The 12,200-nt window shown below is 40.6% G+C and overlaps 1 protein-coding gene across 1 annotated transcript in view; it reads right to left on the minus strand.

The window, feature by feature from the left end:
* ANO6 (anoctamin 6) overlaps positions 1 to 12,200 on the minus strand; it is a 132,610-nt gene that overhangs the window by 10,109 nt on the left and 110,301 nt on the right. Inside the window, exons 17-20 of the mRNA XM_077840912.1 lie at positions 10,454 to 10,584; positions 9,395 to 9,600; positions 1,110 to 1,312; positions 579 to 684 (exon numbers count right to left, since the gene is read on the minus strand). Coding sequence (XP_077697038.1) covers positions 579 to 684; positions 1,110 to 1,312; positions 9,395 to 9,600; positions 10,454 to 10,584 — 646 coding nt within the window. The remainder of the gene's footprint in view (positions 1 to 578; positions 685 to 1,109; positions 1,313 to 9,394; positions 9,601 to 10,453; positions 10,585 to 12,200) is intronic.

A 12,200-nucleotide genomic window follows, 5' to 3' on the forward strand; every position in this document is an offset into this window, starting at 1 on the left:
AATTACAGATGCCCATATCTACAGTATAATGCTAATAAAAGCAGCTCTTTTGCCCCCAGTACAGGTTTAGCTCTGGATTTGGGAATTTTGCTACACTTCATGTAATGGAGGATAATGTGGCTATATTGATTTTTACCCAACAGGGATCATTAAAAGACTAATATTTAACACTGATTATTTTTATGCAGGTAATTCTCTCTGTGTGTGGATGTATGCGTGCGTACTCACAAACACATACACAAGATGATCTAACAACTATCTACATACATTTATTAGAGCAATGTTTTTTTCCAGATCTGATGTACAAAATTTCTCTGACAGTATTTTAAATTGCCAAACTAAGAAGTTGTTAAATACATAGGGTGAGATCTTCCACTAGTGTAAACTGGCATAGCTTCACTGATTTTAAATTAAGATATGCTGAGCTAAGGATCTGGCTCATAATATTCAACATTGTTCACAAAATAAAATGAATAACTTTGAGTGAAGAATATCATTAATTGCAAACTGAAGGGGTTTTTTTTGTTGAGGGGAAGCCTAAAATTATATTTAAAAAAATCAAGACCTAATGTACTGACCTCCATGACAATGATGAAAGACAACTTGGCTGCAATCACATGCCAGTAATATATGTTGTGTTCATACTGATATTGGTGCCCAGGAGGGTATCGGAAATCACGATATCTAAAGACAGTTTAGAAAAGCAAGAAATAATTTCAGCAACCTCTGCAGTAATGCACTATGGCCAGGGGATGGAGCAAAATCTGTCACATTTAACAGAGCCTGGAGTCATAAGCTGTATACAACTAAAATGATGGGTAAATTTTACATCTATAGAATAAGTTGAACTTAATGAAATACATTTTTTCTCCACTATACCAAAAATATGTTAAATCACCTTTATATTATTTTGAATAATGTATTATTAATTATTGGGGAAAATACAATGAATCAAAGATTTAGAAAACTCCATGTTGTTTTACTTTACCTTCTGACTGTTCTTGAGGTTAGCTGAGTCTTAATATTACTAAAGAGATTTTTAGAAACAAAATTAGGATATTTTCTTATGTTTTCCTTTCCAACGACGAGAATAATTATTTGACACTTGCCTGCATGTTGTTTGGTTGCCAAACCAAGGAAGTGGAACTGGTTTGCTTTCATTTTTGAAGTCTGATATACTGAAGACAGAAAGCGTATTGTTGATATACCCCTTCATGGTGTAACTGATGTGATCCCCATAGGGAGGGACTGAAAAGGACCAGTAATAAACCAAACGAGGAATCATGTCAGATGTAAAAGCAATTATCATTGCCTGTATTTTAGAAGAGGAAGACAAAAAGGGAGCAGTATTTAACTGGCAGCCTTAATATATACATAGCTTTTCCATGCACTTTAGATTTCAACAAATATGCATTACTGCGCTAAAAATCAGAGAGTTTGCACTTTTCCATTCAGTGGTTCTCTCTGCAAATATATGTGCAATCATTCAGTGGCATAAAACAATCTCTCTGGAATACGCATTCTCTATAGTTTCTAAATTACATCTTTTGTGCGTGATGCCTTAAAAAAGTTGTGCGGTTAATGTTTTTTTTCTTACGGCCACTCTCACCACATTAAACATATACTACTGTATGTTCCTCTTCAGTCCACATTTCCTATCGAGACCTGCTCACCACATATTTTAAACAACCACTGCCTTATGCATTTCAAGTAAAATGACACACACAAAGAAGCCTACCATTACAAATAAATTAAATTTCACAAGGAACATTTTAAAGATAATTCAAACTTTAAAAGCTACAGATCATTCATGTATAACCTCCAAAACATTCCTTAGGGGTCATACCCAGCCCGAATTCACTTCTGCAGCTGCTGGCTCGTGGATTCCAGTTGTCAGCAGATGTGGAAACTGCTCCTGATGCCAAGACAGTATTTCCCCTCTTGCTAGCAGCTGCTTAATACCAGTTCACATATTACATGGCCTCTTATTGCCATCCTGTTCCAAAGAGTATCCATACCCCACTCAGAGTGAGTGCCATAAACTGTATGTGGGAATGAGGCCTGAGGTTTTTTGCGGGGTGGTTAAAACAGTGACTCACGAAGACCTCCTGTTCTGGAAGAGTCATAGAGTCCAAGGCCAGAAGGGACCATTGTGATCATCTAGTCTGACTTCCTGTATAACACAGGCCATCCAACGTCTTCAAAATGATTCCTAGAGCAGCTGTTTTAGAAAAACACCCAATCTTGATTTAAAAACTGTCAGTGATGGAGAATCCACCATGACTCTTGGTGAATTGTTCAATGGTTAATTACCCTCACTGTCAAAAATTTACATTTTATTTCCAGTCTGAATTTGTCTAGCTTTAACTTCCAGCTATTGGATCATGTTACACTTTTCTCTGCCAGATTGAAGAGTCCATTATTAAATATGTGTTCCCAATGTGGAGACTTACAGATTGTGATCAAGTCACCCTTGACCTTTTCTTTGTTAAATAGATAGAGCTCCTTGAGTCTAATCATTTTAATGGCTCCTCTCTGAACCCTCTCCAATTTATCAACATCCTTCTTGTGTTGTGGACACTAAAACAGGACACAGTATTCCAGCAGCAGTCACACCAGTGCCGAACACAGAGATAAAATAATCTCTCTCCTCCTACTTGAGATTCCCCTGTTTATGCATTCCCGGATTGCATGAGCTCTTTTGGCCACAGCATCACATTGGGAGCTCATGTTCAGCTGATTATCCATCACGACCCCCAAGTCATTAGATAAGGTTCATCGTGGCTAATCAGATGTTCTTCTTGGTTGCCCGATATTCAAAGGGCTGCACTATGAAGTGGGACCTCCTTTGTTAAAAACTGCAATTGAGGGACTAGACACAGGCCCAGTTTAACAACGGGGCACAATAGGCTTATGCCCAGCACTCCCAGTTCTGGCTGACATCTTGTGCTCCAGAATCTAAAAGCCAAAAAAAGTCTCTTGTCCTTATGGCAGTGAGTAAAACCTTGTCAATGTGAACAGAGTAGCTGATGCATTGATGGGGAAAGAGACTGGGAGCCAACTGGGGAGACCAAAACCCAGAGTGGGAAATAAATAAAGAGGAAGCAAGAGTGAATGAATGAAAGCCATAGAAAGAGGGGTGGGATTGAGAGAGAGGGGGCAAAATTAGATATAGGGACAGAGGCAAGATTTAACAAAATCGATAAAGAGAGAGTGAGGAAAAATGGACAGAAAAGAGAAAAGGAACAGTGATTACATAAAGTGGAAAATGGAAGGAGAGAGCAGGCAATAAAGCAATGGAAAGAATAAGGGAAAATGTATAACTTCGAAGTTGGTAAAACTGTATTCGATTCACATTCATGATAGCCTTTGTGTTTAGGGGTGACTTTCAGGGTAAGATTATATTTAATATACATAGTTCCTCACCTTTGGGGGAGGAGTGCCAAATATTCTTTGCCTAGGAGCAGCAGTGTACCTAAGGGAAGTCTTGATTTGAGGACATTTGTGAGGGATGCAAAACTCTATGTGTGGGGAGTGGGGGGGGGAAGGGGATAGACAGAAGACTGTGGAGATCTCTCTCATCTGTTGGGTAATACTTCACTCACCAAGTAGACCCACTGTAAAGAACTTGATGAGCAAGGTGGCAGGATCGAGAGTCAGACCCTGGTCCCAACTGGACAAAACTCCCATTGACTTCTGTGGTACCAGGATTTGGCTCTAAAAATCTGATTTCAACTTTTAGTGTGTTTTTGATACTTTTGAAGTTTAGCTGAGAAAACTCTCGTCCATCTGGCTGACAAGAGGGAAAATGGAGATAGACTATGGGTAAGGAATCTTGTTTTTAAGTTTTTGAGGATAAGTAACTACTTATGAAGGATTTTTGTAACATATTCTAGCATAAATTAAATGTAGGGGATGTCCTTTTTAAAACCATTTTCAAGAAACTCTATGAAACTCTACATTGTTTAAATTTACACTAAGATGAGTTGTTTTTATCATACAAATTCTTTCCAAAGGGTAACGTTAGAACAAAAATGCATATTAACAAGTTTTCTAATTGCGGAAGGGGGAACCTGACAGGTACATTACCCAGTTTGAAACTTAAGTAAAAGAACAAAAGTTTTAATTAAATATAATTTTATAATATTCATTAGAACATATGGTTTAGATATGGGCAGACCACAAACTAGCTAAAGGGAATCACAAGGTAAGGTTAAAAAACCCCAACCCTCTTCTCCCCTTGAAGCAAACCAATTTGATGCGTCTCCTAAGAACCAAAATATTTTGGGATATAGTATTTACATAGCTTAATGGCTCTTTTTTACTGAATTTTTTTTGCAAGGCCCCAGTTTTCACATATTCATAAATCTGAACTCAGTTTCACTTTTTCCCCTCCTGCAGAATGATCTCCAGATGTGTTGCAAACTGCTACAAGGACAGAAACATGAAAACTAATTCTACTGTGTCATCTAAAAGGAAACTTTCCCTCCCTGAACTGTGGGCTGCTTTTTAGAGTATCACACTGGAAAAGTACAAACCAATAGTGTTCTCTATTTCCCAATCTACACTGAACACAGTTTTCCATTTATACCATAACAAATTAAAATCAGCCTTCAAATCAACAACAGATGCTCTGGCATGGTACAATAGCAGCTCTGCTGCTTGAACTGCAAGTCCCAAGACTGACAGCTTTACACAAAAAAGTTTCTTGTAGCCTTGCAGGTGCTGCAAAGGTAATATATGCAGTGGAAGAATATATGGTGCCTTAGGCTATAACAGCTAGACAGCAATAGCAAAACCAACAGTTGAGTGGAGAAGAGGAGATACAGATTCTGTATATTCAGGTTAATCGATCAGGTGGGAGGTAGAGATGATGAGGGAAAGTTCACATGTGTATATGTAGAAGCCTGTACCTCAAACAAAACAAAATAACACCAACAAAAAGCTTGTTCTAATATTTGGGCTGCAGCACCATATCCTGATGCTTAGCAAACTTCCATCCAAAATGAATCTTGAGCCCCTTGAACTGTTAGAGACTCAGTGCAGCCCCAGCTAGAAAACCTGCAGGATCTTCTGCAGGCTGGCCAGGGATCCCAGATGCAGGATCAGGGAGTTGAACTAGTACTAGAGCATGGACAGGACCATCTGGTTGAGCACCTTCAGCCTCCCTTGATGGGAAAGGCACCAGAGTAGTCTCTGCAACTGGTCAGCCTTGAGATTGACCGAATTCAGGGAGGGATCGGTGGCACAAAGATGGATGCTCAGATAGAGCAGCGAACCTGTGCCCCACTGGATATCCCACAGTGCAAATGGGAGGAAGGTCACTTGCCACCTGTCCATGATCACTAGGCCAGAGCTCTTGACCCAGTTGACCTAAGTGGAGTAGGCTGCCAAACAGATGGCTTGGCAAGCCTCCACTTGCATTAGGTCTCCTGGAGGAGCATATTGTTGGCATATGCTGACTGCACCACCCACAAGTCCAGTTCTCAAAGAACCAACCCCTTCATCCTTTTACGGAGAAGATAGAGGAAGGGCTCAATAGCCATACTATAGAGCTGGCCAGACAGCAGGCAGCCCTGATGCACCCCTTGACTGAAAACGATGGGTTCAGTCAAGTCCCATTTGAGCTTGACGAGGCAATCCACAGAGATGTACAGCACCTGGAGAAAGCCCATGAAGGGGTCCTAAAGCCAAATGCCCACAGAGTGCCCATGAAATACCCATGATCCATCCTGGCTTCGGGAGCAGGGGTGAACCACCCCCCAGCACTCACCGTTGGCATGTGGGGCCGGGTCCCTGCACTTCCCGCCACCAGTGAGAGCAGGCCCAGCCCTGCTGCACTCCTCAGGGCTGAGAAGAGGCGGGGCCGGGGCAGAGCAGGGCAGGGGCAGGAAGAGGCGGAGCTGGGGTGGAGCAAATGCCTTCTCCTGGTCCAGGGACAGAAGGGAGAGTGACAGACCATCCCGGCACATGAGATGGAGTAGGTCTTGGACCAGATAGACGTTGTCGAAAATGGTCCGGCCTGGGATGGTGCAGAGCTGGTCAGGGTGGTGCATGTCTATCAGCATGGATCCCAGCTGCAACGAGATGACTTTCACTATGACCTTGTACTCCATGCTGAGGAGCAAGACTAGGCACCAGTGCCAAAGGTGGTAGAGATTCCCCTTCTTAGGCAGCAGAGCAAGCATGGCCCACTTGCTCAACAGCAGGAGCACCCTGCTCCCTAAGGACTTGGCCCAAACGGAGGTGAGGTCTGAGCGGAGGACATCCTAGAACACGCAGTAGATCTGCACGGTCAGATCTGTCCATGTCCGGAGATTTGTTGGTTGGCATCAGTCAGAAGGCTTCCGAGAACTCAGCCAGAGCGAGAAGCTGCTCTAGCCAGTCCTGGTTGCCTGTGCTGACTGTAGGGAGTCCATCCCACAGGGTCCTGCAGGCTTCAGCATAGGTTGGATCTTGAGTCCCTTGTGTTTCTTAAAACAACTCGGACTGCGAAAATTGCAGAAGAGCCACTCACTGTGATCCTACAGCCCTTACGTACTAATAATCTCACTGAAGTCAAAGGGAAATGTGTTGGTACTCAAGGACTATGGGATTGATTCCTAATTAGAGGGCTAAAGACAGAGTAAAGCTGCATTTTAAATTTACCTGTCTAGTGGTGATTACAAGTATTATACATTTAAGAGCTGCTGTTTGCCTTTTGAGGGAGAGTGTTTGCAGTTAGTCTGAGGTAGCAGGATTTGTCTTATGGGAAAATGGCAGACAAGTAAATAATCAATTGTGGGGGAGAATGCATCTTCAATTATCTAGAGTTCCTTGCACCGGAGAATGTGAGATAGCCTCCTCTTCTGAGTTGTGGAGGGAAAAGAGAGAGAGACAGACCAAAATTAGTTCTTTGGGTCAGTCTTCTATAGAACCTAAAACCAGAACACTCTAATAACTTCCTGGGCACTAAAAGGAATCCAAACATATTAAGGTATCTAAATAAATAGTTAAATCACCAAAACAATCCTAACAATCTACAGACTGCATCTGACCCGTGAAGACACCATACAATAACAGTAAGGATTATGATGAAGATATTTTAGTGTTTGTGCTCCCAGAGTAGTTTAAACTAATTTTTAGAGATGCATTGGACTTTTCTTTCTTTTTTGATGTTTTTTTACAAGGCAGAGTTAAGGTCGTTTGGACTTCCTAACTGTGTGATAACATGTTTGGATTTCTTTTGGTGCATCAGGGTTATATGTGTTTTATTATTAGGTTTGTAGCAGTGTGACCCAAAGGAAATTACTAATATGTACTCAGAACCTTAACTGTAGCTTAATAGAGCTATTTTTGTCTGGGAATTTTCCTGTTTTTTTTAATTGAAGTTATTATTTAAAACTTTGTACATGAACACTAAACAAGAAAGCCAAATATAAACTGGTGCCATGAAATATTTCTAATGATTTGAAGATATGTACTATCAACTTTGAATCATTTTTATGTTAACTTTTAGCTCCAGATTCACCAGTAAATTCTAGCCACTTTACACCACTCTGGAGCAGCACAGATCAGCCAGACATTACTGGACATTTAAGCTGGATTTACAGTTGCTTTGTATCACCAGAGTAGCACAAAGCAACTTGAGGGTTTATCTCAATCTCTTGTCTTCCACATTCGCTTGTGAATCCCCTTTGCTCTAAATTGCCTTCTTGCCTGCACTTCCCTCTACAATCCTTTATGCATCTGCATACATACGCACAGGAGTAACAGTAATTTTTTGTTATTTGTCATAACTGAAAAATGTATGTCAGCAGAGGCTTACACAAAACCTTCTCCTTCCGAGAAGCTCGCCACGAATTGCCCTCTTTCCAAATGGCGGCCACGTCTGATTGTTCACTGAATAGTAGAGAAGCCAAGCTGCCCTCTGGGCAGATGATAGCATCATATGAAGTCAGAAGTGGCTATTTTTGCTAAGGACACCCTGAGGCCTCAGTCCTACTGAGAACAATGGAAGATGGTGGCCATTTTGAGAAGGACATTAACTGAGGACACTCTGTGGCTCAGTCCTGCTGAGGGGGGAAAAGGCAACCATTTTGAAAGAGGTCAGTTGGTGGAAATTTCTGAAGGATAAGATTATATGTTAGTTTGTTCTCCAGCAGAAGCTCTTGTGTGCTTCATAATTGCAAAAAAGACAATTACCTTTTTACCAGCATAGCCTATGCATAAGATTTCAGTATGATTTAACTATATGGGAAGTTTGAAGAGTCTGCACTCGATTAATAAGACCTTTCGCGGGCAAAAAAAGATCTTAAACCAAGTACTAAATTTCGTAAAGGACTCATTTTTTAAATTAACTTTAACTCAGACTGATTAATAGATTTACTTGCAATTCTCAGAAAACTCATTTTACACTCAAAGGGTAAGTGCTGTAATTTTGCGGCTACATTGTATTTTTCATACCTAACAAAGCTGTTGAATCTCTGCTTTAAGTGCAAAACTACGTAGACGGGGAGGCACGACCGTAATAAATACAATAATAAATAAAGTTTAATTACAACCTAATTTCTTCAAAATCCATGCAGTTACCTGAAAATTCTCAGAAAATTCATTCTGTATGCAGTGAGTGCTGTAAGTTTAGGGAGGATACACTATATTCTTCATACATAATGGAAGGTTGGACCCAGAATTTTCTCAAGGATGTCACATCTTGAGAAGTGAAACTTCCTTTATTTAGGCCTAGGGTTTTTGAAAGCACGTAAATGACTTTAGAGCCAAAGTCTCATTTTCAGAAGAGATTTAGGATGCTAGATATTTAGGCTCCTAAACGCCTATGTCACTTTTAAAAATGGGACTTAAGATCTAAGTTCCCTATAAACTGTGTGGCCACAGGCTATCAAGGGCTGCGCAGGTGGGGTGAGGCACCTCTCTCCTGACCTCAGCCCTAAAGCTGCTGCTGCCAGGGAGATGCATCTCTCCCCCAATCCTGTCCCCGGGCTGCTGCAGTAAGAGAGGGCTGGGAGGGAGTCCTCTCTTCTCACCACAGTTCTGGGCAGCCTACACCCCAAACCCCTCATCCCCAGCCCTACCCTAGAGCCTTCACCCCCAGCAGGAGTCCTCACCACCCACAACCCAACCCTCTGCCCCAGCCCTGAGCTCCCTCCCACACTCCAAATCCCTTGACCCCACCCCCGCCACACATCACCTCCATATTGGAGTGCATAACAAAATTCATTCCGCACACGGATGTAAAAAATTAGAGGGAACATTGCTTAAGATCCTAAATTACTTAGGTGTTTTTGAAAATGTTACCTCTAGTCAGTCTGGCACAATACATATTAATATTTCACATCCTCACTTGACTAGAATATTTAGAGTATACCATTTTTTATAATTATCAGGTCATACTTACATTGGTCACCACTGCCAGAATTGCTATTCCTTGCATGATTGGCTGCCACGCTCCTATATCTTGTGCTTTCTGTGGCACCATGCGTCTGAACTGGGTTGTAATCTTCCAGGCGTCAACTCGTATTTCCAACAAATTATTAACAAGAGCCAGAAGAGGAGCCAGCGGGAATGATGCCACAAATAAAGTGACAAATCCAAACTGTATAACTGCCAATGAGAATGTGACGTACATTGGTGATGCCTTAACGCCGATGTGTATATATTTACCCAGACCGTGACAGAGACAGGAATGCATTTTTTAATGGTTAATCAGAGACTCTTTCTCTCTCTCAAATAGCAGACCTTGTGTGAACATACATGCAGAAATGTACAATAAGCCCCTGAAAGATAGAGAGGCCTACCAAAAATGAACAATAGCCTGTAAAAGTATGTGAGGTGCACACTAGCACAAAAAAGCCATAACTCATACATATGAACTATTCTGAATATTTAAATATCTGCTTCTTTTATATGACTCTTACCTTTCATGCTTGTAAGTTTATTTATTAATCCAGTGCTATGCTGAAAAGCCTCAATTAAGAATCACATTATTAGTGTTTGTGTGCTGAAATAAGTATGATTACAATACTATTAAAGTATGGTTGGTTGCAAAGAAATTCAGGTTTTCTACAGCTTCCAAAAATAAAAACTTTAAAGTTGCTGTAAATCTACAGCAAACTGGTATAGGAATGTGATGCTGCAGTGCTGGAGTTGAAGATGACAGTCTTCTGGCCCCTGACCTGTGGATAGGGTAATAGATGAAGAGGCAACAGACCTAGTCATACAATCCCTAGCTATAGAAGCCATGTCGTCCTTGGTTGTAAACTGGATTGTCATTTATTTGATTTAAACTAACAAAAATTTCTACCTTTATCCATTTCGCACAAGCTTTAATCTCTATAACATGTTTATACTATCTATAAAATCATCAGATATTATTTATCTGAAGACTTTTTAAAAAAAATACACATTTGGGTCCTGAAAATATTTCATACGAATCAGAATTGCACAGCTGACTTACCCATTTCCAGATACTCATAAAACAATCCAAGTTTTCCAACGGGTTGCAGATGGTAGTCCTGTTCCCAGCGTGGAATAGTCTTTTCTGATCTAGCAGCTGAGCAACATCTTCCGATTAGATTCTTAACCCAGCTACCAGTCAGGAGAAAAGTGATGACTCACATTGTTAGTCTACCCTGCCAAAGGCTGAGCTATTGCAAAGTTCTTGCTCTGGTGCTATAGCCAAGTTTGAAAATTGGTTTTGATAATAACTGAACTACTGAAACTCCTTAATACAAACAATGCTATTTTTGATTCGCTCTTGTCCTGTACCTTTTGCAATCATTTACAGTAATGCAAAGTGGGTGTACAACACTACTATTCTGTCTGGTAGCATGTCACACCCACCTTGCACTGGTGTAAATGACTGCATCAGGTGAAAAGGCAACAGAGAACCAGGCCCAATATGTTTCTCAGACTGCACAGTTTTTAATCCCTCCTCCCCAAAAGCTCTTGGTCTGAAATGCAAGCACCAGAATTTAGGAAAATTGATGCTGTAGTTATAACTATTTCTATCTGTTACCTTAGAATAAGGAGCAAGCAGCAGATGAGCTTTTAAGGAAGGGAAAAAACAAAAAGGCATCGTTTGCCCATAAATGTCCTTCATAATAAAGGAAGAGAAAATTTCCATTTGTAATAAGAGAAATGAAAATGAGATACCAGCCAAATGCTTTTAGAGATTTGCATGAGGCATCGCGGTTTTACAAAAGGTGTGTTATTCCTTATATACAGGAAGAATAGCTTTTTCAATATTTGTCCAAATTTCCAATCAATCCAACTTCTAATGCATCCCTCACTGTGGTATCCTGGCTTAAAGTAGCCCTTAAATATATCCTGAAAAACAGATGCACTGAGACAATCTGAAACCATTTAATATCAAGTAAAATGTGACACTCTTCCTTTATACATTATACTTCCCCCTTTCTCATCTTACTTACAGTTTTTGGGCCCAATCATTGCAAACAGGAGTTCAATGAAAGCAAGGTTTTGGCCTTTTCTCTTTTCCTCCATTTCTAAGTCTCCTTTACCCATATTTGTGTTTTAGGTCACTCCCTATTTCCAACCCTCTTCTCCACATTTTCTTCCCGGTCATCTCCTCTTACACTTCCCTCCTGCCCACCAGCTACCTGTTTTCAAGGCCCAAAATTTACACTCCCTGATAAGCTTTTCAATATTCTGAGTGGTTTCAGAGTAGCAGCCGTGTTAGTCTGTATTCACAAAAAGAAAAGGGGTACTTGTGGCACCTTAGAGACTAACGAATTTATTTGAGCATAAGCTTTCATGAGCTACAGCTTTCATTTCCACTGAATGCATCCGATGAAGTGAGCTGTAGCTCACGAAAGCTTATGCTCAAATAAATTTGTTAGTCTCTAAGGTGCTACAAGTATTCCTTTTCTTTTTGCGAATATTCTGAGTGTTATCTTGTTTAAAACAGCTTTATTTGTCAGAGAGCATGCTCTCTGTCTCCTAATCTTTCTCCTTCATTGCCTTCAATCCATGTATTGTTGTAGCCAGTGTGTATTGCTTGTGTCTGATTTAGATTGCAAGACATTTGAGTCTGGGATCATTTGTTTTCTGTATTTGTATAGTCCTGAGCATTCTATCAGTGCTCAATAAATAATAAAAGTCCCTGATGCATATCCAACTCACTGCATACTCCACTTGCTCCTCTGAATCACCATATGTAGACACATTTTAATCTTCACAAT

Source organism: Eretmochelys imbricata, chromosome 1 (assembly GCF_965152235.1).
Source record: "Eretmochelys imbricata isolate rEreImb1 chromosome 1, rEreImb1.hap1, whole genome shotgun sequence".
Classification (NCBI taxonomy): domain Eukaryota; kingdom Metazoa; phylum Chordata; order Testudines; family Cheloniidae; genus Eretmochelys; species Eretmochelys imbricata.